We start from the raw sequence: 23,122 nt of genomic DNA on the forward strand, positions 1-23,122 counted from the left end.
GCTGTCCGTGGGGCCGACGACGGTCAGCGTCTAGTAGCCTGGTGACGTCATTGAGGCGATACCGGCTCTCTCAGCGAATGGTTGAAGAAGTCGCCGTATTCGGACACGTCGGTGTACACGCTAGGGTAGCCTGCCACACCACAGCTGTAGCCAAAGCTGACGACTCCGGCAAGTGAACCATTACACACGAGTGGCGCACCACCATCTCCCTGTACACAGAATGAAGTCGCCATTCTAAACCAAATATACAGTTCATGAGAAAAAGTACCGAATCATCCATTATCTCTAATATCTATTATACAGATCACTATGAGACACTAATTAACCTGAAAGGCGCTCCATCACATTAATGGTTATAATAATATTTTAGATGGTTTTAAATAAAGCAACATCTAAAGTAATTGAAGGAGCTGATCTGCAGTCCTTTCATTAGAAAGGTATCCCATAACCACAAATTCACATAAAAACTGAACATACAGTTTCCATTCTTTTCCATCAATGCAGTACTAACACAGTTTAATGATTTCTCATAGAAGGTTCTCAGGTACGAGTATTACTACAGTTTAATTGTTACCTTTTCATAAAGTTCAACAAGAACGACACACAAAGAAGGAATTATCCATACGTAGAGACAAACAAATTATTACAGTTTTAGAAAAATTGGATGATGTATCCAAGAGAAGGAGCTTTACAAATTCAGCAAGTCAGTATCCCATTGGTGCACCTCTGGCACTTCGGCTTGGCATTGGTCGACAGAGTTGATGGATGTCCTCCTGAGGAATATTACGCCAAATTCTGCCCAATTGGAGCGTTGGATCGTGCAAATCCGTAGATGGTTCAAGGATCCTGTCCATAATGCTCCAAACGTTCTCAATCACAGAGAGACCCAGTGCCCTGCCTGGCCAAGGTAGGATTTGCCAAACACGAAGACAAGCAGTACAAACTATCTCCGTGTGTGGGCGAGCATAATCTTGCTGAAATGTAAGCCCAGGATGGTTTGCAATGAAAGCAACAGAACGAGGCATAAAATATGGTCAACGTATCGATATGCTGTAAGGTTGCCGTGGATAGCAACCAAATAATCCTGCTATGAAAAGAAATGGCACCTCAGACCCAAACTCCATTTTGCCAGGCCGCATGGAGGGGCGGCAGACAAGTCTCCAGGCACGTCTTCGGCCTGGAATCTCACTGACTAGAGTAGAATTATCTTCAGTGCTGAGTCCCGCTTCGAACTGAGATCTGATGACCAGATGACCAGCAAAAACATGTCTGGAGACGCCCCAGACAGCGATGGGATACTAGCCTGACTGTTGTCCACCACACGTCTCATCAGTCAGGAGTAATGGTCTGGGGTGCAATTTCATTTCCTAGCACAACCTCTTTGGTTGTCATCCGCGACACCCTTACAGCACAGCAGAACGTCAGCGATATTCTACGCCCCATCATGTTGCACTTCTTGGCAAGCCACCCTGAGCTTACACTTCGGCTAGATAATCCCGGCCCCCTCTCCCCCCGCACACGGCGAAAGTTTCTACTTCTTGTCTTTGGGCATGCCGAACCATACCTTGGCCAGCAACGTCGCCGGATATCCCCCCAATTGAGAAAGTTTGCAAAAAAAAAAAAAAAAAAAAAATGTGAAATCTTATGGAACTTAACTGCTAAGGTCATCAGTCCCTAAGCTTACACACTACTTAACCTAAATCATCCTAAGGACAAACACACACACCCATGCCCGATGGAGGACTCGAACCTCCACCGGGACCAGCTGCACAGTCCATGACTGCAGCGCCTAAGACCGCTCGGCTAATCCCGCGCGGCATAAGTTTGCAGCTTTATAGGCAGGGCTCTCCAATCATCTCGGGATTCTGACGATATAATTCGCCAATTGGACAGAATTTGGCATGATATCCCTGAAGAGGACATGCAACAACTCTACCAATCAATGCCAAGCCGAATAACTGCTTGCATTAGGGCCAGAGGTGGACCAACACTTTATTCCGTTGGCCAATTTGTAAAGCTCTTTCCCTTCACTAAATCATCCACTGATTTACTGAAATTGTAATCATTTGTTTATCTGAATATCTACGGATTTCCGCCCCATTCGGATAATTCTTTGAGGTGCGCCGTGTTTTATGGCTTAGAGTGTATACACTGCCGGACGAGCGTCGCTCGAGCGGTGCCGTCAGAGCATCACTTGACAGATGGAATGGCGCGCAGTGGTCTTCAGCTATGAAAGCAGATTCTGTCTCCACGCAACTGACTGTCGTTTGCACGTAGGACGTGGACCTGGTGAGTGCTGTCTCGTAGAGTGCATTTGTCCAAGACACACTCGCCCCATCCCATACCCTGTGGTCTGGGGCGCGATGCGTTGCAACACATGTTCACCTTTGATGTTTCTGAAGGGGAAGCTAACCAGCGCTAGGTACATCCAGACTGCTGTTAGACCTGTTCTTTTGCCATTCTTGCTCGCCACACACTGCCTGTGAAACTCAAAGTGTCCTGCAAGACGTGCAGGAACTTCCCTGGTCAACACTATCTCTGGACTTGTTTCCAATCGAGCATGTGTGGGATGTGATGACGTAAGAAGTGATTCGTGAGACTCGTCAACCAACAAATCTCACAGAAGTGCGTGAACAGGTCGAGCAGGCGTTGACTAACGTATTCCAGGAGAGAATTCACCATCTATACGATCAAATGGATGCCAGAGTTAAGCACCTGCATTGCCACCCGTGGAGGTTGCTGCACGTACTAGTATGAGTGTTTCGGCATGGGTCGGTACCTGGTACCTCAAAACCACGTGTGCTACTGATCTGTAAATTTAATCATTTCATGTACTCCGTATGCACTGTTGCAACAATAAATTTTGAGTGATCTGGAAACCTCTAAAGAGGATACCAGATTTTTTCCAGCAGTGTATTACGGAATTGCGAAACTAATTACCACCACAACTTAAATGGACTAAATTTGTAAAATCTTTTTCAGATAATGTAACTCACTAATCGTGTATGAATACATGGTTTCGCGGTGATATGAATTAATAAAATTTTCTCGGGATTCCAACCACATCAGGTGGTTAAAATCCCATAAGCTTTCGACCGAGATCTCCTGTCATTTTCAAGTAGTAGGTCTGACGCGGCTGCAAGCCCGATAAAATTTTATTAACTCCCTAATTGTCTTTCTTGAGTTAGTTACGGAGTTTATAACAGTGACACTCAAGCAGATTTATGCTAGCGGGTGTCACAACATAAAAGGAAAAAGAAAATTACTTTGAGACGATGTTTTGAAACGCTGAGTGGCGTCTGCAAGTATTCAGTGCTTTTAGCCTCAGTGTTTAATGCTTCAGACATGGCTCTTCTAGTAATTAACAAATACCATGTGATACTGTTTAATCAAGCCACTTCCTTAGTAGCAGAGGCAACGGTCAATCGAGACAATAATTCCACGTATCTGTAGAAGTTTCCGTCTCGTATTCAAATGAAATGAAATGATCCTGTGGCACTGCTGATTGGGAGGACCCAACCGGGGAAGTTCGGCCGCCGAGTGCGAGTCTTATTTCAGTCGACGCCACATTGGGCGACTCGCGAGCCAGTGATGATGATGAAATGATGATGAAGACAACACAACACCCAGTCCACGGGCGGAGATAATCTCCATTCCAGCCGGGAATCGAACACGCGACCGCTGCATAGGAGGTAAGCACACTACAATCCAGCTTACCACGTCCAATCTCAAGGCCAACAAACGCTCACGACCATTACAGTGTGTATTTAAAGTAAACCTGATTTGCATCATCACAGTGGCGCCACTAGCTCCTCTCTTACACGATTGGCACGAAATGTGAATAGACATTATCTTTCAGATGTAGAATCACACCTTTCAACTTTCGTTTATGTCGCACAACTCCTTGGTTTTGCAATTTTTTACCGTCGCTATAGTATTTTCACAAATTATAGGAAATAGCGAATAGTGCAGTAGTAGCGGTAAGGACAGTTAGTTTTCTCAGTGGTTGCAGTCCGTAATTAACAACAGTAGCCACTGTGGCATGGTTAAACAGTAATATGTTAGCTCTCGTAGTACATGTAGTTCCATTACATGCCGATGTATAGAAAACAGGTCTAAGTTTTGATAGAAGTAATTTGAAAGAAAAAGTTCAAATTATAGGTAACAGGAAGAGCTGAAGAAACAAACTGTTAAATAATAAATCATCTATGGCTATGTCTGTGGAAAGTGTACTGAAGAAGGAATACATTGTGTCATCATCTACTTGAAGGTTCTATGATAGAAGTGGGCCACAATTCGTGAGTACTATGAGGACTTAACACGGTGAAGTGAAGGGACTATTATCTATATAAGGACAGTAGACTCACCTGGCAGAAGTCTTCGTTCCCCACCCCTGCAGCACACAGCATTCCTTCCAGTACGAGCAGCCTCGTGCGGCAAACCGCTGTGTCCGTCACGTTCACCGTCACGTACTTCAGCTGCTCTGGAGTGGGCCCATTCTGCAGAAATAAGACATCATGCTTATAGCTGCACACTGTAGAACACCACAAAGACAAAACATTAAGGCTGTGCAGTTCATCGACCTTTTCCAAGCGTAAGTCGTGCAAGAAGCAATCCACAGACCAATACGATGTTTGAAGCTTCCTGGAAGATTAAAACTGTGTTCCAGACCAGGACTCGAACCCGAAACTTTTCTCCTCTACCGATGGAGCTATGTAGGCGTCATTTATGACCGCCTCTAAAAATGGCTCTGAGCACTATGGGACTCAACTGCTGAGGTCATTAGTCCCCAAGAACTTAGAACTAGTTAAACCTAACTAACCTAAGGACATCACAAACATCCATGCCCGAGGCAGGATTCGAACCTGCGACCGTAGCGGTCTTGCGGTTCCAGACTGCAGCGCCTTTAACCGCACGGCCACTTCGGCCGGCCCGCCTCTCACAGCTTTACTTTCAGGATGTAGTCGCGCAAGGTATCGTGTCTATGGCTGGCGCTATTGCATACGACAGCGGCTGTGTCAAAGATATTGCGTCGGCCGTTGTGGCCTAGTGGTTCTAGATGCTTCAGCCTGGAACCGCGCGACCGCTACGCTCGCAGGTTCGAATCCTACCTCGGGTATGATCTATATCTACATCTACATCGACATGATTACTCTGAAATTCACATTTAAGTGCTTGGCACAGGGTTCATCGAATCACAATCATACTATCTCTCTACCATTCCACTTCCGAACAGCGCGCGGGAAAAACGAACACCTAAACCTCCCTGTTCGAGCTCTGATTTCTCTTATTTTATTTTGATGATCATTCCTACCTGTATTTTCGCATTCGGAAGAGAAAGTTGTTGACTGAAATTTCGTAAATAGATCTCGCAGCGACGGAAAACGTCTTTGCTTCAATGACTTCCATCCCAACTTGCGTATCATATCTGCCACACTCTCTCCCCTATTACGTGATAATACAAAACGAGCTGCCCTTTTTTGCACCCTTTCGATATCCTCCGTCAATCCCACCTGGTAAGGATCCCACACCGCGCAGCAATATTCTAACAGAGGACGAACGAGTGTAGTGTAAGCTGTCTCTTTAGTGGACTTGTTGCATCTTCTAAGTGTCCTGCCAATGAAACGCAACCTTTGGCTCGCCTTCCCCACAATATTATCTCTGTGGTGTTTCCAACTGAAGTTGTTCGTAATTTTAACACCCAGGTACTTAGTTGAATTGACAGCCTTGAGAATCGTACTATTTATCGAGTAATCGAATTCCAACGCATTTCTTTTGGAACTCATGTGTATCACCTCACACTTTTCGTTATTTAGCTTCAACTGCCATCTGCCACACCATACAGCAATCTTTTCTAAATCGCTTTGCAACTGATACTGGTCTTCGGATGACCTTACTAGACGGTAAATTACAGCACCATCTGCGAACAACCTAAGAGAACTGCTCACATTATCACCCAGGTCATTTATATAGATCAGGAACAGCAGAGGTCCCAGGACGCTTCCCTGGGGAACACCTGATATCACTTCAGTTTTACTCGATGATTTGCCGTCTATTACTACGAACTGCGACCTTCCTGACAGCAAGTCCTTAGGTTAGTTAGGTTTAAGTAGTTCTAAGTTCTAGGGGGACTGATAACCTCAGATGTTAAGTCTCATGGTGCTCAGAGCCATTTGAACCATTTGAAAGATATTGCGAGGTCAAGTGACCTCTCTGATATGTTATCTGAAGAATGTGAAGTAACGGACAGGTGGCGAACGCAGGTGGACGTTCCGACTGGAGAGACAGTAGTGGGTTTACGAGTCGCTAAGGCGGAAACGCTGCCGAGAGCAGGATGTTAGCTGTTGGGGGAATGCACATGGTTTCTGCGCCGTCGAACAGTACCACGTTTCGCTGCACTGCGGTAACCGGGCTCTTGGTTAACGTTTTCTCGTGTTGCAGTACTTTTCGAGTGCTTCCTGGACTGGAGAAAATCATTCCAGATATATATTGCGGCGTACGGCTGAGCCTCCCTTTACTTGAGTGTTCACAAGGAAGTAACAGTCACATTCAACAAGCAGTGAGTCCATGCCACGTGGAGATGCTGCATTATGCCGGACAAACGGAGGTCAGACAAGAGATATCCCATGACTTTTGTCTACTGTATGCTTCTTGTCTTACAAGGGGAGGCCGCCAATTGTGAAATTCAAATTTGATTCATACTGCGCATAGTAAAAGCTCATGGCCAGAGGTGTAATGTTGCAAAGCACCAAGATGCACTTCTCAGCCGTTGTCGAGAAAATCGACAGTTAAAAGATACCGTTGCGGTGAAATACTCTCTACGATTAATAATTTTCTACAGCGTCGTGGCGCAGCGGTTAAGCGCTCGGGTTCGTAATCCGAAGGTCACCGGATCGAATCTCACGCCATTCAGCCTTCTTCTCTAGTATTTGTTTTTTGTAATATATATATATATATATATATATATATATATATATATATATATATATATATATAAAATTCCCGGCAATCAGTTGCAACAATTATGCATATAATAAGTTGTTGAAAGTCGTTTGTCGCGGAAAAATAATACTTGAAATAAAACACAATAACACAAATAATACTCAAGTGGATACAATTTATTGGAAAGTCGGTATACACTCGCACATAATTAACAATTAGTGACCAGAAGTAGCTGGAGTATCGCACGAACCAGAGTGATAGTTATCATAGAAACATGGAAAGCAGAAAACAGTACAACATCGAGCACATCTGATAAACGATGCGTTTTTACAAGAACAATTGTTTTTTTAAATTATCTGTTGGGAAACACATCTGATTGACATTCTGAAAAATTGTTCTATCGTTCGTCAGGTTTGATGCATACCACGCGTATCGCATCATATCGGCAAAAATCGGAGAAGACAATTGGTGGTGGACGATGGATTGGATTTTTATACAATCGTCTCTGGAGTTGATGTCACGGTTTCGCTCGATAAAAAAAGCACAATGTTGAAGGCGCTTTATCAAATTTTTTACCTGCCGGTAAAAATACACGTTACACGGTTGGACGAGAGGAGTGCACTTTGGAGGAATGACTTTTATAGTGCACGTTGGTAACTTCTTATCATCCTGGAACATCTCATCGTATAACGCCGGGTTCGTTTGCCCACCCCAAGAGTCGATCAGAAGGAGAAATTCTTTCTTTTGTATGTATGGTTGCCGTTAGCGGCGTGTTTTGAAAGGCTGTTATTGCCGTACCGCTAGCTTCTGTGCTTTTTTAAAAAAAAGAATTTTTTTAAAAATTGTGGTATTAATATATATAATATATATATATATATATATATATATATATATATATGTGTGTGTGTGTGTGTGTGTGTGTGTGTGTGTGTGTGTGTGTATACATTTGAATTACAAAAAACAAATAATAAAAAAAAACTGCATGGCGCAAGATTCGATCCGGCGACGTTCGGATTACGAACCCGAGCGCGTACCGCTGAGCCACGGCGGTATAGAAAATTGTTAATCGTAGAGAGTATTTCACCGCAACGGTTTCTTTTAACTCGATTTTCTCGACAACGGCTGAGAAGTGCATCTTGGTGCTTTGCCACATTACACCTCTGACCATGAGCTTTTATTATGCGCAGTATGAATCGAATCTGAATTTCACAATTGGCGGCCTCCCCTTGTTAGAACATGTGTGAGCCGTGTATCGACTCGTGCGACACCTTGTATTTAGATTGAATTGGTTTTCCTTTTCTTCCCCTGACATGTTTGTTTGATATGTTGTCTGTCATTAAGTGGCTGCTTGGTTGTCTTTTCCCTCGGCTATCGATAGCTGCGCTTTTGCTTCCGGGAAACTGTTATGGAGGAAGTGAGATCTTTGACCGGTGGTAACTTCGTGTGGTGGCGCGGAAGTAGGGGCGTGCTCTCAGAGAGTGTGGAGGACACGGGAGGGCAGTGGGGTTCGCCATCGCGTACCAGGCGTGGTCGGTTGTACCGAGTCGCCACGTGATGTATGTCGGTTATGTGTAACGGGCGGGTCGATTTGACGGAAGAGCTCCCCGCGGGTTGGTTAAATACAGAATCGCCCTAAGTGTAGTTGCTGTTCATTTCACCTTGGTGAGACGTTAACAAGCTTCTTTAAGTTCTCCGTTTCAACACTGGAGTTTAAAAAGGAGACACCTAACATGAAGTAGCGGTTACTACCCGTCAACGTTTGCAGAGAAGACGTGAACTCCGGTGATAGAGCGTGTTGTCGCGTGACCGTGGCGTGTTTGGTACAATGGCGACGCGTGCGCGGTCGGATGTGTGGATCCTTGCCATCGGAGGTCGTGTACTGCCTGTTCGAGCATAATTGCAAGTTAAGTTAGTGGAAGGTTCAATCATTAAGTAATAAATTTGCGTAACCAGTGTCTCTTCGGCCTTGTGGCCTCCGGCGTCAGGGTTTCCTGTCCCCGGCACTGGTCTAATTGAAGACAGTGATCTTTCCTCCTCCTCTCGTTACTGCCCGATGGGAGGTGTAGTTTTGGCAGTTTAATTGTTTCGCTATTCTGTCGTGTGTTATGAGTAAATTCATGCTTCTTGTTGGTTGATCATGTGGTCGCTCATTCAGGACTGTGGGGTGTAATGTTTCCTTGTACGAGGTTAGCTCTAATTCTGTCAGCAAGTTAAGCCATCTTATTACAAGTTTTCGGCTAGCTAAAAGTCGGTGCAGTGACCAGCCTGAGAGTGGCAATTGTGTTTACGGGCGTATTTAAATTGGTCAGTATTCTGCCTAGCCTGAGCATCCCTGAGTGGGTGATTTGTGGCCGCCTTACACGGGTTCGTCGTATCTGCTACGTTCTAATGATATTCCAGGACACTTTGTTTAAAAACTTTTTTTAAATTCCTCCATTCCTTTATTGCCATTAATCGTGTGTTTGCTGAGACCTTTGATTTTTTTTTTTAATGGCAGTGTTGGTAGCTTCACTGCCTCACCGTATTTTATTAACAAAGTTCTGTATTTAGTTTAGTAGCCTGTTTACTAATGTTCTTTAAATTTTTTAAACTGTTGTATTGCTGTAAATTACTTGATTGCCGTTAGCGGCGTGTTTTGAAAGGCTGTTATCGCCGTACTGCTAGCTTCTGTGTGTGTGTGTGTTTTTTTTAAGAAATTTTTAAACTGTTGCATTGCTATAAATTACTTGATTGCCGTTAGCGGCGTGTTTTGAAAGGTTGTTTATTGCCGTACTGCTAACTTCTGTGCTTTTTTTAAAAAAAGAATTTTTTTAAAAATTGTGGTATTGCTATAAATTACTTGATTGCCGTTAGTGGCGTGTTTTGAAAGGCTGAAAATTGTTGTATTGCTATAAACGATTTGATTGCCGTTAGCGGCGTGTTTAAAAGGCTGTTTATGGCCGGACTGCTATTTTCTGTAAGATATGAATAAAACATTTGTGTGTGAAAATCTCAACTCGACAGTAAACTACTAGAAATTTGGCCCCGTTTCCCAACTTGTAGTGTGGCTTGTAGTAACTGTAACCACTCTGTGTGTCAATGTGTCTGCTGTATTTACACTAGGGGGAACTATTTTAAAGTTGTTGAGACGTTATGGAAATTTTTCTGAGCTTTTGCAAGGTATGCATTGTTAAAGATATTGGCCAGTATCTGTGAACTGCAGTGTTACATTGATGTTAAAAGCTTCTTGCCTTTATATTTTGTGAGTAATGATTTTCTGTTCTGAATAACATAGATATATGTTAATTTGGAGTGGTGGAATGAATAAACTATTTTTTGTATATATTGATTGAACTGATGTCATGAGGGAACCTTTGGTTGTATTACTGTTGGAACATCTCAATATGACACAATAATTTGGTTATGGTACTTATATTAACTAACAGCACCGCACAGAGGAGAACTTCTGTCAAGTTTGGAAGGTAGGAGATGAGATAATGGCGGAAGTAAAGCTGTGAGGGCATGAGGCGTGCCTGGATAACTCAGGCAGATGTTTCGGATTCGAGACCTGGTCCGAAACACCATTCTTATCGAGTCTTAAACGAGTACACACTGAACTGCAGACTGAAAATTCATTGTGAAAGATGACATACCCCAAATTAAACCAAGACTAAAGGTGAACTTGACTGATATTAACACCATCTCTGTGTCAAACCGAGGGCTTTCCGCTTTCCTTTGTTTCGTATGACTATCATGATTATTTAGCTCTTTAAGTCATGTAGATGCAATTCAATAACAACATCAAAATATCTGAAAGTATCAGGTAGAAAAAAACCAGTTATGCGCTATATTCATCCTCTTTAATCTGTACGTTATATATGGTTAGTAATTATGTTTGTGTGCACAGCATGTCAACGATTTATACTGTCTCCTTTTTGAGATGCTTGAAGCGATTTTTTAATGTCCGCTCGTTGTCTGGACTACAACCCCTCTGTTACGCCTATATCATTAGCTGCAAAAAAATGGCTCTGAGCACTGACTTAACATCTGTGTTCATGAGTCCCCTAGAACTTAGAACTACTTAAACCTAACTAACCTAAGGACATCACACACATCCATGCCCGAGGCAGGATTCGAACCTGCAACCGGAGCGGTCACGCGGTTCCAGACTGGAGCGCCTAGACCGCACGAGACTAGCTGCAGATCAAGCACCAACACAAGTCAGACCAGCTTACAGTTGCATAGAATACAGACGGAGACTACGTATTCGATCTTCGGTCATGGACCCACGAGATGACTACGTGTGTGGTATGACTGAAGTCTAACCAGGGGCCACTTATTAGGCCTTTACCTATAGACCCTAAAAAGCCAAGTGAGTCAGTCCTCTCACATCCGCCTGGTTCCGATGTAGGCGAAACACAGCAGAAATTCCCTCACAGTGGAAAAATGATGAGTAGATCACACAGTTTAGAGTACAGGCACACGTTACATCACTTGCGCGACTTGAAGACGACGGGTAGGACTGTGGCTCCAAACAGATCGGATCTCAGGCATCAGGGGAACATCACACCATGGCTCACAAAAAGTGGTTATGACGTCAGTCTCCTGTCAAAATATCGTATATCAAAATGTGATTATCATCTTTGCTAGACACCGGAATAAAACCTATCGGTCATTTCCGCTGCTGGTGGAATTTCTGACTTTACATTGACATTGTCCTCAACCGTACAAGGTATAAATGACGGTGTCATATAGTTTTGAAACACATTTTGGTCCGCTCGTACCAGGCGGATTTTGAGTAGCTGCAGTCGTTTTTAATGGATAGGATGTTGCGTAACTAGGTTTTGTGTCTTTTTCTGGGCGAATGATAGCTGATGTCTACGTCATGAAATTACGTGGTGGCCGTGTGATATGAGTAGGACAACCAACTGTTTCTCAGCTTACAAACTGGAATGTATTTGTTTAAGATGTCTAATATTTTGTCCATTAAAATATGTATACTGAGTAACCCCTTACCTATCAAACAAATGCCGACCCCCAACAATTTTGTAATAGCAGATGGGGCTGTGACGGAACAAAATCAGCTGCTGCAAAGGTAATTTAAATGTGGTATTTCATCCTACCATCGAACAAAGCATGAAGACATGCTTCTACAAACGGGCTATCTTTATTTTTCATCAAGTTTTAACAACAAATTCTTCGTCATTTATCGTAGTCACAGGTGCGTAAATTTCGTATTTTACTGAATTCTGCATAAACTGTTAAATGTGTAGGGTCTGAGGGCAGGACAGAAGAGAAAGACCTTTCGTTAGTCATTTATGTTATAAATGTGACTTGTACATATTGTAAATGGTGGTTCACTTTCTAAATTTTGACACATATGTTATTATTGAAAATTGTATATTTTGTAAGTGGTGGTCCATTTTCTATATTTTATGTTCCTTGTCAGTTCTGGTGGAGAAACTGAAGTCTTATAACAGTCATCGAGTAGCAGTCTGTGTTGGACATCCACACTATGTTGACTGATCTTATGGTTAAGTTCTATGTTGGAGAGCTGGTCGTATGCTTTTAGTTGTGAAGCGATTTATTATGTGCGGTATATGGCCGCTCAGTAACTGAGTATTTTTGAACAACATCGTTGTGGAGAGAAGCAGCGATTAGTATGATTAATCAATAATTTAAAAACAGTCTTAATCGCATTTATTATTATTATTATACCGCCAACCAGTTTCAACCCGACGTAGGGGTCATCTTCTGGGTGCTTACACCGTTGGTCGACTGCTGGTGGTGTCACTCCTGTCTACATAACGGCAGGAAGCTATCATAGTATATAGACAGGAGTGACACCACCAGCAGTCGACCAACGGTGTAAGCACCCAGAAGATGACCCCTACGTCGGGTTGAAACCGGTTGGCGGTATAACAATAATAATAAATGCGATTAAGATTGTTTTTGAATTATTGAACAGAACATTTGTTAATACTTAGATAAATTACGAATCAAAGGGGATTTAGAATCAGTGAATCTGCTGGAACTTTAACTTTTTGCAAATGTTACGCGATGTACAATGTTGAACTTTGATTATTTTATATTATTATTATTATTACTTACGTTATTAAATAGACTAAGAGAGTCTCCTCACAATGACGTGAATTCTGATATGTTGACCGCCATAAGTGAATTTTAATTGTTTTTTAGCTGCCAAATATTTTGCGTATAGCCAGCACTATATACCGTTCTCCGCCGACCAGTGTTCTTCAGATTGTAATTAATGGATCAGATACCACTTTAAATATACAATCATGTAAACGTTAGTGAATTTATAATTTCTGAAATTTTTTCAACAATATTTGTAGTAGCACCGTTGTAACCCTTTAGTGGTTGATGGCACACATATACCCCACTAAAGTAACATGCAGCTCTAATGGTTAGGACGTCTGTAACTGATATCTGCCTAACGCTAGCACGTGGCAACGTCTTTTTGGAACTTGGAGAAAAATACTATGGACCACACGATGGACATATAGAAGGCTGCAAGCGATCAAATGGGATGGCATGTGCTTTTAGTTGGTACAGTGCGTCTTTTTCACGAAAATGAGATCAAATCACCATCTTCTCCATTAAAAGAACGTCTGAGGTAAACTGTATGTTCTTATATATCATAGACATTGTTTTTAAACATTACTACACTCCTCATAATTCTCCTGGTTTGCACATAATTTGTATGTAGTAGGACGCATATTCCCCAGACTACTTCACAGAATGTAGAAAACATTGCTTTGTGGTATGTCAAATACATTTTCAAATGTTATGTTGGAAACTTGAGTGTCACATTTTATATTTTTCATTGTAAGGAGAATAAATGTGTTTTGGCACTGATTTGTTATATTTTGTTTCATAATTGCCATCCTGATAAAATCATTCTAAAGTTAAAAATCTAACTCTGAAAATTGTAGATTCACATGAAAACATCGGTCTTGTTATATTCGCTCAGCTTAAAATTTTTTGGTGGCGAAAGTGCATTATTTATCACAAAGGAAGACAGTTTTTGACCTTTTATTTTTCAAACATATGCAATATAAATTTTAACTGTGAAAAGGTTAAATCATCTGCTTTTAATTATTGAATAAATCATCAGTTCATTATAATGTAAATATTTTGGTGTTGGCTGCAATAATTGTTCCAGAGAATTTAACTTTTCTAATATATTATTATATATTTTAATGCATCTTACACTTGTTTAAATTCACTGTACATCCTGATGCTTAGATAAGCTTTGACCAAAGGATCGCAAGGTAGCTACTGGACATGAAAGCAGACATATACAGTTCGACTCTACAGAAGTACTGATTTACTATTCCAGATACATCGCCCAACTTTGTCTAGTGCTCCATCTCGTCACAGGAATAATTTAAGTAAACAGCGCTAGTGCCAGTCCGTCGAAGGTGGGGCTTTTCTCCCCTGGGATAATGAATTCAATCACTTTGAAATTGCAAATGTTTTTCTCATTTGAGATTTAAATTCATTCTTCGTGGTCCAAGTCCTAAATCGAAGACATTATAGATAGTTTTGCGTGAGAGTCGCAAGCTACATACTTTTCAGCAGTTGTGTGCATAAAAGTGGCTATCAGAACTTAGGCAAGGGGAAGAAGACGGCGACGGATGGAGATTTGCTGCGTATACAGGGTGTTACAAAAAGGTACGGTCAAACTTTCAGGAAACATTCTTCACACACAAATAAAGAAAAGATGTTATGTGGACATGTGTCCGGAAACGCTTAATTTCCATGTTAGAGCTCATTTTAGTTTCGTCAGTATGTACTGTACTTCCTCGATTCACCGCCAGTTGGTCCAATTGAAGGAAGGTAATGATGACTTCGGTGCGTGTGTTGACATGCGACTCTTTGCTCTACAGTACTAGCATCAAGCACATCAGTACGTAGCATTAACAGGTTAGTGTTCATCACAAACGTGGTTTTGCAGTCAGTGCAATGTTTACAAATGCGGAGTTGGCAGATGCCCATTTGATGTATGGATTAGCGCGGGGCAATAGCCGTGGCGCGGTACGTTTGCATCGAGACAGATTTCCAGAACGAAGGTGTCCCGACAGGAAGAAGTTCGAAGCAATTGATCGGCGTCTTAGGGAGCACGGAACATTCCAGCCTATGACTCGCGACTGGGGAAGACCTAGAACGACGAGGACACCTGCAATGGACGAGGCAATTCTTCGTGCAGTTGACAATAACCCTAATGTCAGAGACGTTGCTGCTCTACAGGGTAACGTTGACCACGTCACTGTATGGAGAGTGCTACGGGAGAACCAGTTGTTTCCGTACCATGTACAGCGTGTGCAGGGACTATCAGCAGCTGATTGGCCTCCACGGGTACACTTCTGCGAATGGTTCATCCAAAAATGTGTCAATCCTCATTTGGGCAGGCATTGTTGGTGATGTCTTGATTGGGCTCCATGTTCTTCCACCTACGCTCAATGGAGCACGTTATCATGATTTCATACGGAATACTCTACCTGTGCTGCTAGAACATGTGCCTCTACAAGTACGACACAACATGTGGTTCATGCACGATGGAGCTCCTGCATATTTCAGTCGAAGTGTTCATACGCTTCTGAACAACAGATTCGGTGACCGATCGATTGGTAGAGGCGGACCAATTCCATGGCGTCCACGCTCTCCTGACCTCAACCCTCTTGACTTTCATTTATGGGGGCATTTGAAAGCTCATGTCTACGCAACCCCGGTACCAAATGTAGAGACTCTTCGTGCTCGTATTGTCGACCGCTGTGATACAATACGCCATTCTCCAGGGCTGCATCAGCGCATCAGGGATCCCATGCGACGGAGGGTGGATGCATGTATCCTCGCTAACGGAGGACATTTTGAACATTTCCTGTAACAAAGTGATTGAAGTCACGCTGGTACGTTTTGTTGCTGTGTGTTTCCATTCCATGCTTAATGTGATTTGAAGAGAAGTAATAAAATGAGCTCTAACATGGAAAGTAAGCGTTTCCGGACACATGTCCACATATTTTCTTTCTTTGTGTGTGAGGAATGTTTCCTGAAAGTTTGGCCGTACCTTTTTGTAACACCCTGTATAGCACTGATAGCAACAGCTGAGACATCAGCCACAGGTATGCCATCAGATTCTGCGTCTTCAGTAACGGCTACAGCTCTGGAGCAGTCGCTAATCACAGAGACACAGAATCTTCAAGTTAGGCTTGGGCAGCAGCTCCACCTCGGCAACAGAAGAAGAACACAAGCAATTAACAAGGCTGATAAGTATCAAAGTCAGAAGCGTAAATATGTGTGTATTCGCGGGTTTACCGTCAGAATTAAATTTTCGCATGACTAAACGATCATCAATTTCATGTGGGACGAAAAATGTTACTCGATCTAATAGTTCTAAGTCAGGGCAGGGCAGTGAGTTTTTATATTACAGAAGACATGATAGCATGGTTAAGGCAAAATTTAAATTCTAATATGGAAGGAAAATGTTATGAAATAAATTCTCAAACGGAGAAATTATATTTGGAGCTTACACACAAACCTCCAGATTAGAAGCACTCAGATCAGTACCAAATATATAGCCCGCATCTCGTGGTCGTGCGGTAGCGTTCTCGCTTCCCACGCCCGGGTTCCCGGGTTCGATTCCCGGCGGGGTCAGGGATTTTCTCTGCCTCGTGATGGCTGGGTGTTGTGTGCTGTCCTTAGGTTAGTTAGGTTTAAGTAGTTCTAAGTTCTAGGGGACTTATGACCACAGCAGTTGAGTCCCATAGTGCTCAGAGCCATTTGAACCAACCAAATATTATACTTCGGTAGAGTATCAAACATAACACTGATTTAGTTAGTGATGTGTGCTGTCGTCCAGCAGAACATGCGTAAACTATAAGTAGAAGTGACACCAGAACTACGGTGCTCAGGAGAACAATATCTGTGAGTGATTACGACATGCATTCAAGTTCCAAGGCCTCCGATTTTTTTTTTTTTTTTTATAATTAACTACTCACCCGAAATCGATGAAACTGGCGTTACTTCTCGACGTAATCGCCCTGCAGACGTACACATTTTTCACAACGCTGACGCCATGATTGCATGGCAGCGGCGAAGGCTTCTTTAGGAGTCTGTTTTGACCACTGGAAAATCGCTGAGGCAATAGCAGCACGGCTGGTGAATGTGCGGCCACGCCCGCATCTCGTGATCGTGCGGTAGCGTTCTCGCTTCCCACGCCCGGGTTCCCGGGTTCGATTCCCGGCGGGGTCAGGGATTTTCTCTGCCTCGTGATGGCTGGGTGTTGTGTGCTGTCCTTAGGTTAGTTAGGTTTAAGTAGTTCTAAGTTCTAGGGGACTTATGACCACAGCAGTTGAGTCCCATAGTGCTCAGAGCCATTTGAACCATTTTTTGCGGCCACGGAGAGTGTCTTTCATTGTTGGAAAAAGCCAAAAGTCACTAGGAGCCAGGTCAGGTGAGTAGGGAGCATGAGGAATCACTTCAAAGTTGTTATCGCGAAGAAACTGCTGCGTAACGTTAGCTCGATGTGCGGGTGCGTTGTCTCGGTGAAACAGCACACGTGCAGCCCTTCCCGGACGTTTTTGTTGCAGCGCAGGAAGGAATTTGTTCTTCAAAACGTTTTCGTAGGATGCACCTGTTACCGTAGTGCCCTTTGGAACGCAATGGGTAAGGATTACGCCCTCGCTGTCCCAGACATGGACACCATCATTTTTTCAGCACTGGCGGTTACCCGAAATGTTTTTGGTGGCGGTGAATCTGTGTGCTTCCATTGAGCTGCCTGGCGCTTTGTTTCTGGATTGAAAAATGGCATCCACGTCTCAACCATTGTCACAACCGACGAAAAGAAAGTCCCATTCATGCTGTCGTTGCGCGTCAACATTGCTTGGCAACATGCCACACGGGCAGCCGTGTGGTCGTCCGTCAGCATTCGTGGCACCCACCTGGATGACACTTTTCGCATTTTCGGGTCGTCATGCAGGATTGTGTGCACAGAACCCACAGAAATGCCAACTCTGGAGGCGACCTGTTCAACATTCGGCGATCCCCCAAAACAATTCTCTCCACTTTCTCGATAGTGTCGTCAAACCGGCTTGTGCGAGCCCGAGGTTGTTTCGGTTTGTTGTCACACGATGTTCTGCCTTCATTAAACTGTCGCACCCATGAACGCACTTTCGACACATCCATAACTCCATCACCACGTGTCTCCTTCAACTGTCGATGAATTTCAATTGGTTTCACACCACGCAAATTCAGAAAACGAATGACTGCACGCTGTTCAAGTAAGGAAAACGTCGCCATTTTAAGTATTTAAAACAGTTCTCATTCTCGCCGCAGGCGGTAAAATTCCATCTGCCGTATGGTGCAGCCATCTCTGGGACGTATTGACAATGAATGCGGCCTCATTTTGAAACAATGCGTATGTTTCTATCTCTTTCCAGTCCAGAGAAAAAAAATCGGAGGTATTAGAACTTGAATGCACCTCGTACTTTGTAGATATCGGTTGGGTCAGTTGGAAGAGGCTGAGGTTATCACAGCAAAAGTTCCCCGTTCAAACCACACTGACGACAATTTTTTTTAACTGTTTACACGTGGCACTGTTATATGAGAGAACATTTTCCTGACATGTAAAATAACTTTTCGTAGCTTGTAGCAATGTTCCTTTGCTTCATTAGTTGAAGGTCGCAAACCTGTAGAGTATATCTGTATAGATAGGTGTGGTGTTTTGTCGGACACTTGCGACACAACACCAAACCTGTCTATACAAATGTGTTCTATAGGTTTGCTACTTTCAACTAACGAAGCACAAACAGACTGCCAAAAGAACATTGCTACAAACTACAAAGCCGCGCGGGATTAGCCGAGCGGTCTTAGGCGTTGCAGTCATGGACTGTGAGGCTGCTCCCGGCGGAGGTTCGGGTCCTCCCTCGGGCATGGGTGTGTGTCTTTGTCTTTAGGATAATTTAGGTTAAGCAGTGTGTAAGCTTAGGGACTGATGACCTTAGCAGTTAGGTCCCATAAGATTTCACACACATTTGAACATTTTTGAACAAACTACAAAAAGTTCCTTTGAATTTCAGGAAAGTGTCCTCCCATATAACAGTTTTAATCGTAAACAGTTAAAAAACCCTTTCATAGGGGGGTTTAAACGCTTGACGTTTTGTACGATGACCTCACGCTCCATCGACTCACCGACAGAAGATCTTCGATGCCACACTTCAGAGATACACTTTTCCTGTGCTCCGTATTTCTGGTGTTACTTTTAACTACAGTTTACGCATGTTCTACTGGACGAGAGCACATAACACGAACTAAATCAGTGTTTTCCTTGACACTATCCAGAGACAACGTTTGGTATCATTCTGAGGGTCTGACGTCTGGAGGTTTGAGTATTAGCGCAAAATATTTATGCCCCAGAATGATATGTCTGGTGAATGTGAAAATTTTTAAAGTTTCCCCAGTCAGTATCCAAGCCAGATTGGAAATCAAGGCAGGCTAGTAAGCAATGCCTAGACTGGAATGACAACCCGGAAGAAAAGCCCATATTACAGGCAACATGAGCATACCACTCAGCTAAACTGCCAATGACAAACTTAGCTAGAGGACCTAGGTGTCAAGGCACCAAGTTGACCTCATAGAGAAGACAGTGTAATGTCTTTCTGTTAAGCAGACACTGGGAAGCAACAACATGTAAGTCATATGCAAGAATGGCTTTCAGCACGCAGATGCCGCAGCAGTATTTGAACTGAAAGCCTGAAGAGTGAGCTGGGACACCATGGTATGGTGTACACTAGAGTGGTGAAGGGTTTAGGAAATCAGGTCACATTTGGTCGTCTTTGTGACATTATAACGTCATCAGCATAGATCAACTGGTGCAAATTGTCTCCCACAGTTTACTTCTCAGTTTGGAGTTAACCAGCCCTTGGGTGGGGTCTGTGACGCTCCATCTGCAGCACATCTGGATGACTGCAGTCTAGGATTCTACAACACTCACAGCTTGAAGGAAGCAGTAGCTTTCTGCAGCCTCACTAACGCCTTCATTGGTGAGAAGATTCGGGTATCTACTACCACTGGTTCCCTGGAGGTCTAACTGATGGTACATGATGAAAAGTGGAACTACCGGAGAGTGCAACAGCTACTGCCCTCCAACCTGCACTACGAGCGGACATCAGCGTCGCTGGCCATTCCCTCGCTGAGGGATCATGACACAACTCTTCATGACTACAGCCACCTCACACGAAACTCTTGGCTGCCTTTCCGGGAGGCAGTCTATGACGTCAACGAGAATGCCCTGGTAACCTCTGGCCGGCAGAGACTTGAGGGCAACACCGACCGAGCTGCGGCTAGCTGACTGTGATGCTGTGGGGTGCTGAGTATGCACCTCGATCACCACGGCAGCCAAGACTGCGAAACTTCTAGACACGCTGGCGTCAAGCATACCGGTGTGGCCAGCGCCCTTCTGCTCGCCTTGCTGGTAGTATATTCTATGTAAAACATTCTCGGTTTTCTTGTCGCGTCAATTCAGGAGCAACTGACGATGACGGTGGAGGCTATCGTCGAAAGTTTGCGATTTTATCCCGAATTGAAGCGGTGGGAAAACTGAGAATGTTTTACATATAAGTGCCGTCGCGAAAGACTTCGTTCTCAAGTGTGTATTCTGATAACAATATCTTATTCACGCCTTTGGGTGTTCGGCAGATCCGCACCACCACACTCCACTCCATGCCACCCTGGCAACATAGAGGCCATAGCTCCGGCCCTGTATAAGTAAAAGGGACATGTTACGAGTTAAATTCTCAAATGAAGGGATTGGCAACTAAGAATGAAACTCAGTGTACGGAAATCGTTGGTTCTCTTAGACGATTTTGTAAACTCGAAATCAATTCCGACATTAAAAATATTAAAACTCAAATTAACGAAACCATAGGCGTAGAGGGGAGAGAGTTACAGCGGGAGGTTTATCGGAGTAACAAGATATGTAGCGATGTGCAAGGCTGCGAAATAAAGTATCACAATATTTAGGCGAATAGTTTTTGAGACACAGATATGTTCCCGTATCGCATTCGTCCTTCGCAGCGGCGTTGTCCAATGCGACCCACGTTGTGGTGCACCTGTAATCTGTACCGCAGCAGATCTGTCTCTGCAGAAAACCTGGAAAGTCTACTCTCTTCTGACGATACGCCAGATACAGAAAATTAACACATATTAGTAGACAGAGCATCTCTACAATTTTAGAATCGTAATACTTCGGCAAAGAGCGCACCATTAGGTGCAACCATGTCACAAGATGTAGATAAAGCATCTTCCCGGCGTTGTCGCATCGAATTGTACTGGAAACAAACTCCAAAGTGGAAATACGCCGTACAGTACGATTCTTGTGGCCAAGATGGCGGTATAGGAACCAAAGGGAATGCAGCGTCCAAAAACTGGTGCCTACAATTTGACCAAAGCCGCGCAGACGTGGGTGATGCTGATGTGGAAAGTAGTCCATCATCATCGACCACAGACAAAGTCTCGGCAGTCCAGGAAAAGATAGGCAGCAATCGCAGAGTGGCTTTCGCGGACATTGCTGAGCAGACTCGCATCTCGATAGGCGGTGCCCATCCCATTGCCAGAGGTCGTTTGCAGTACCAGAAACTGCCAATCTGTAATTAAAGGCACAAGGTCTACGGTGTCTCTGCACTTAAGTTAGGTTTACCTAGTGGACGACAATGATTTACTAAGGCATATCATAACGGTCGCTGAGATATGGAACCATCATTTCACATCTGCAGCAAACAGAGCATCTATGGAATGGAGAGACATCTACTCGCCTCCGCCCAACAAATGCGAAGTTGTACCATCATGCACTGAAGGTCACGGTCACCATTTTCGTGGCCCGTGAAGGAGTGGTGTGCGCAGAGTTCATGGCAAAAGGCATATCCATTAAAGCCAATTCGTACTGTGCAAAACTGACATCGCCGCGTAACGCTGTAAAGAACGCGGCGCGTGGAAAATTTGCAGAGGCATAGTTCTGCATGACAACGCATCACCCTACACTGAGGTGACAAACGTCATGAGGTACCACTTCGTGTCGAACTTCCCTTTGCCTGCGGTAGTGCAGAAAATCGAGATACCATGTACTCAAAAAATGGTTCAAATGGCTCTGAGCACTATGGGACATAACTTCTGAGGTCATCAGTCCCCTAGAACTTAGAACTACTTAAACCTAACTAACCTAAGGATATCACACACATCCATGCCCGAGGCAGGATTCGAACCTGCGACCGTAGCAGTCGCGCGGTTCCAGACTGTAGCGCCTAGAACCGCTCGGCCACCCCGGCCGGCACCATCTACTCAACAAGTCGATGGAACTCCCCTACCGAAATATGGAGTAATGTTTCCAGCCGTCTTAATTTCGGAAGTTTTCCTGGAGCGCTAACTGAGCTCTCGATTATGTCCCATAAATGTTCGATGGGATTCATGTCAGACGATCTGGGTTGCCATATCATTTGCTCGAGTTGTCCTGAATGTTCTTCAAAGCATCCGTTTGCAATTGTCGCCCGGTGGCGTGGCGCATTATCACCCATATGGATCCCATCGCTGTTGTGAAGTCAATGAATGGCTGCAAATGGTCTCCAAGTAGCCGAACGTAACCATTTCTAGCCAACGATCGGTTCAGTTAGACCAAAGAACACCGTCTATTTCATGTAAACATAAGCCCACACCATTAAGGAGCCACCACCAGCTTGCACAATGCCTCCTTGACAATTTGTGTCGATGGCTACGTGGATTCCGCGCCAACCTCCAACCCTACTATCATCTTTTACCGACTTAAATCGGGCTCATCTGACCAGGCCTTGGTTTTACAGTCGTCTTGGGTCCAAGCGATATTGTCATGAGCCCAGGTGAGGCGTTGCAGTTGATGTCGTGCTGTTAGCAAAGGCAATCCCGTCAGTCGTCTGTTGCCGTTGCTGCTCTCGCATGTTAAGTAAAGGCCGCCGTCCACTGCCGTGTCCGTGGTGAGAGGCAATGCCCGAAATTTGGTATTCTGGGTACGCTCTTGACACTGTGGATCCCGAAATATTGAATTCCCTAACTATTTCAGAAATATGAATGCCCCTTCCATCTAGCTCGAACTGCCACTCCGCGTTCAGAGTCTGTTAGTTCCTGTCATGCGGCCATAATCACGTCGGAAACC

General features: G+C 44.0%; 1 protein-coding gene across 1 annotated transcript; it reads right to left on the bottom strand.

Moving 5' to 3' along the window:
- Nucleotides 1-47: 47 nt before the first annotated feature.
- Nucleotides 48-20,380, bottom strand: LOC126252231 (trypsin alpha-3-like). The gene is made up of 3 exons (XM_049953103.1): nucleotides 20,276-20,380; nucleotides 4,368-4,499; nucleotides 48-209 (listed from the first exon to the last, which is right to left on the bottom strand). The coding sequence occupies exons 1-3, from the start codon at nucleotides 20,378-20,380 to the stop codon at nucleotides 48-50; spliced, it is 399 nt and encodes a 132-aa protein (XP_049809060.1).
- Nucleotides 20,381-23,122: the final 2,742 nt, after the last annotated feature.

The sequence above is a fragment of the Schistocerca nitens genome, chromosome 4 (genome assembly GCF_023898315.1).
Source record: "Schistocerca nitens isolate TAMUIC-IGC-003100 chromosome 4, iqSchNite1.1, whole genome shotgun sequence".
Classification (NCBI taxonomy): Eukaryota; Metazoa; Arthropoda; class Insecta; order Orthoptera; family Acrididae; genus Schistocerca; species Schistocerca nitens.

Excerpts from the sequence above, each read along its gene's own strand:
- LOC126252231 (XM_049953103.1), bottom strand. The coding sequence starts at position 20,380 with ATGCTTGACGCCAGCGTGTCTAGAAGTTTCGCAGTCTTGGCTGCCGTG. Across the intron at positions 4,500-20,275 it reads AGTCAGCTAGCCGCAGCTCG|AATGGGCCCACTCCAGAGCA; the intron begins GTCGGTGTTGCC and ends TTATTTCTGCAG. Across the intron at positions 210-4,367 it reads GGAACGAAGACTTCTGCCAG|GGAGATGGTGGTGCGCCACT; the intron begins GTGAGTCTACTG and ends TTCTGTGTACAG.